Source organism: Perognathus longimembris, chromosome 10 (genome assembly GCF_023159225.1).
Source record: "Perognathus longimembris pacificus isolate PPM17 chromosome 10, ASM2315922v1, whole genome shotgun sequence".
NCBI lineage: Eukaryota > Metazoa > Chordata > Mammalia > Rodentia > Heteromyidae > Perognathus > Perognathus longimembris.
The window spans coordinates 70449788-70454106 of record NC_063170.1 but is presented as its reverse complement, the minus strand read 5'-3'; the positions used below and the strand labels follow the sequence as shown (position 1 = coordinate 70454106).

Below are 4319 nucleotides of genomic sequence, written 5' to 3'. Positions count from 1 at the left end.
TGAGACACTTCCTTGGCATTCAAATGGCTTCACGGTGCTCTACTATAGGAACCAGTTAGTGGTATTCTAGCAACTTAACTCGGGTGCTATTACTCTGCTTTGATTATCTGAAAATGTATAAAATCTGCTTTGTCGGGGTCTTTAGCCCCCAGTGCTCTCCTGACCTGCGGGAGAGATGGGGAAGCACGCCCCGACTGGGGCGGGCCAAGAAAGGAGAAGGGTCGACGGACTGCCCGCACCCAGCCCCCCCACACCGGAGGACAATCAGACGCGTCAGGAAGAATGTCTTGTGCCCGTCTCGCTTTATTGAAATAAGCTCCACTCTTAAATAGGTCAGAGAGCGGCAGGAAGGGGAGGGGTGTACGTGCACCTATGGAGGGAAGGTGAAGGGAGGCCTGAGCTGTCCGTCAAGGGTGGAGGGCCGAGGGACCCATCCTAAGAGGCGGCCTAATTCTATGTCACAGCCCACAGGACCGCCTCCAGGTTCACCATCAGGCGCCATCTTAGCCACACGTGGTCGCAAGGCTGGGAGGCGGGGCAGCTAGAACCGCCTTTCCGGGTTCTGGCATAATAGCCACATGTGAGAAACAAAAAGAGGGAAGCAGCTAGTGTCCTATTATTTCATAACAGGCACATGCCCAAGTGAGCTAACTTCCTCTCACTAGGACTCACTTAATAGTGCCTGTGCTAGAGAAAGCGAAACCATGCAACTTTGGGGATAGTTCAGATCTGAACTATAGCAGTGGACTAACCCTAGTTTTGATCAGTGAGAGCCACAGCATAGGTTTCCATGGAAGACCCACAGGACAGGTATGTTTTTACTGTCTTTATATATTTGCCATTCATACATATAAAGTAAGTTTAATGGGAAAGCATAACTTAGTATTAGAGTATATGGTGTATTTCATTCTTATTCTACAGCCAGTTCATTCCACTAGTTGAGAATATATCCTTTCCTGAGTAAACAGTTACTGTCCTTCCCCACATGGTTCTCACAAAGATAATCACACGCTTGTCAGTACTGATGAACACCAGTGCGCTGACTGCAGCATAGCTATGGGATATAAGAATAATAACACAATACAGAGCTGGGTCATTGTTCCACATAATTCTTGAGGCAGAGATACCATAGTCTAAAATGGACATCACCATAAAGAAACTGGTGAGCAGCAGAATGGTCCGGGTGGCTCTTTGCTCTGGAGATGTTTTCAGAGCAAGGCTGGAGCTGTGAAGATGCTGGGTCTCCCTCTTGTGTATACACAAGACCGTGACCATGTATCCATTAGAGACGAATGTGAGGCCCATGAGGAAGAATTCCCGAACAGTCAGAAATGTGGAAAACACTTGCCTGAGAGTGTAAGAGATGGGCAACACAGAGCAGGACTCGGTGACATAGATGAGACTGTCTGAGGTCAGATTGGGGGTGGCGATGACAGACATGAAGATGTGACTGCTCACAGACATGTACAAGACCCACAGCACAAGAAGGGAGCACAGATAGTGACGTGGGGACGTGCGCTTGAGCTTTGCCAAACAGGAGCTTCTGGGGCTGAGGGTGACGGCCTGAAGGACACTCAGCAGGCAGGTGATACAAACAGTCAGGCCCCTGACCAACCTGTGTAGGTAGACAAGCCATTTACATGTGATGGTATCCCAAAACCGTTCCCAAGACATAAAAATGTCGGTACCTATGAACCCCATGATTATCAGCATCGCCAGGTGGGTGAGGGCCAAGAGACCAACGGGCAAGTCAGTGGGATTTGGCCTGTGCTCATGAAGGAAGATGAAGATGTGGAAGAGAAGAAGGATGGTGTTGGCCAAGATTCCAATGGCAACTTCAGAGAAAAATGCGCTTCTTACAGCAGCATTGTGGTATAGTTTGTTTTTAGTCATCTTATATGATAAACATATATTAGAAGTCTGTGGAGAAAAGAATGTTTTGTTATGACAAATATAACCACCTAATTAATCTTAATTAACATCAATTACTTAATCAAAATATGTGGATCAACATGCTGAATGAGATCAGTCAAGTTCAGACAGACAACTATCACATGGGTTTGCATATATGTGGAAAATAGACAAAATAATAATACCATAAGTAGGAGGAAAAGAAGGAAAGGAGGAGGAGGAAGAAGGAAGGAGAAGAAGAAAAAAAGGAGGACGGAGAAGGAAGAGGAGGAAGAAGGAGGAGGAGGAGGAGATAAAGAAGGAGGAGGTGAAGCAAGAGGAATGAAGACAGGAGGAAGAAGACATGGCAGTAAGAGGTGGACTGTTTGAGGGGAACCAGAGGGAGGAGGTGGGAGAAAGGAGAATGTGAGGGCTTAAATGTGATCAAAATACATCACACAGATGAATGACAATGGCATAAAGAAGGTGGAGGAATGGAAGCTGAAAAGTGATTCAGAGGGTGAACGTAATCAAAGTACAGCAAATGGCTCTGCTCACACTTTTCCATGAACACTAGAGCGCATCTCACCCCTCCGCCTGTCGCACCACTTCCAGATTGGGCAGAAGCACATGCCCACTGCTGGGCTCCCTAGTTTGTACATTTGAAGTTGTTGTGTACTGTGGGACTTACTTCCTTTCATGCTGTCGTCTGGAGTTTCTCTGGGGTGAGAGCACTCTTCCTTCCTGTGCTGGGCAGGAGCCCACCTTTGCATGCATGCCAGGCTAGTGTTCTGTCACTGGCCATATCCCTACATCAGATCTGCCTCATCTTGGGTGCAAAGGAATTTTGGAGAATTTGAATGAGGGTTGCACAAACGTGGCAGGGAGACCTCTGCAGCAAAAGGATTTAACAGCGAGGCACACACAGTTATTCAATGCACCCTCTCATCTGGTGTATTTAGTGTCAGATCCAGTGTCCTTAATATATGAACAGAGCAAAGGTTGATACGAGTAGACGGTGAAGGTAGGTGGCTTGAAGTTACACCTACCACCTGCCATTCGCTACGAGCACTAACTTGAGTAGGTCTACAACAATGAGCTCCAGGAGCTTTCTCTGAACACTACAAAATAGCTATACATCTTCCATTGTCATCATTGAGCCAGAACAATTTCCCTATGTGAGCAGAGTCTGGTTGTCTTACACTCACAGGCACTTAGGCCAAAGTCTTTTCTATTAAGGCAGGTGGCGTCAGGGTGGTCTGTGGAACCACAATTAAAAGGGATTCAGGCCATTCCACTTGCAGAGGTGATTAAAGACGAGTATCCAATCAGCCCTGACACTCCTCATAGGAATCAGCTTTCATCTCTCCTTCAGGGAGCTTAGATGGCTCTCCATACTCAAGAGGCCCACAGATACATTTTATGAAATTGTTTGATGATGATGGGCTTGTGTAATATCTCCATAACATCACTAGACATTTAAGCCCCCTAAATGTGAAATATAAAGATAGAGAGTAGAATTACTTCATGGTCCCTTACATCCTGTAGTTGTACAATATAAGATATAATACAAAAGACTTAGGAATGTAGAATTCCATTTCAGAATCCACAGCCGAGGTGCACTCAGGATTAAAACAGTGAGAAATGTGAATTTCCTAAAATGAAAATTGTTATAGTAGCATTAGAAAACGTTTTCCAAAACTAGTGATCAAGATGTTTCAGCACATTTGGTTAGCTCCCATGAAAACAGCACAGAAGTATGACTCAAAGGCCTGCATTTTGGGGTGACACATGATCACTGGTACACAGCTCTAAAGACAATTCTGAGAAGTCTCTGTGCTTGCAATGGGGTACACCTAGTCTGGACATTAATTCCATACCAGGTAAAATATACACTGACAGTATTTTAAAAGAAAATAGATATACACAAGGATTTAACAAGTAGAATTCTAACAACTGGTCTAAAATTAAACATTTAAGCCTTACAAACATAAGACAGGTGCCAGTGGCTCACACTTGTAATCCCAGCTACCCAGGAGGCTGAGATCTGAGGACTGCGGTTTGAAGCCAGCCTAGGCAGGAAAGTCCAGCACAACCCAGCACAGGCTGGGGCGTCTGTGCGGGACAGACTCCAGAGTGGAGAGGAAGGAAAACATGTCTGCTTTTCATCTGCAACATGAACATAACTATGCTTATCTGCTGGGTAAACAAAGAAAATTTTATTTATTTATTTGCCAGTCCTGGGCCTTGAACTCAGGGCTTGAGCACTGTCCCTGGCTTCTTTTTGCTCAAGGCTAGCACTCTACCTCTTGAGCCACAGCGCCACTTCTGGCCATTTTCTGTATATGTGGTGCTGGGGAATCGAACCCAGGGCTTCATGTATACGAGGCAAGCACTCTTGCCACTAGGCCATATTCCCAGCCCAACAA

General features: G+C 45.7%; 1 protein-coding gene across 1 annotated transcript; it reads right to left on the bottom strand.

Annotated features, from left to right (window-relative positions):
- Nucleotides 1–915: 915 nt before the first annotated feature.
- Nucleotides 916–1893, bottom strand: LOC125357956 (vomeronasal type-1 receptor 48-like). Its single transcript, XM_048354790.1, has one exon. The coding sequence runs from the start codon at nt 1891–1893 to the stop codon at nt 916–918; it is 978 nt and encodes a 325-aa protein (XP_048210747.1).
- Nucleotides 1894–4319: the final 2426 nt, after the last annotated feature.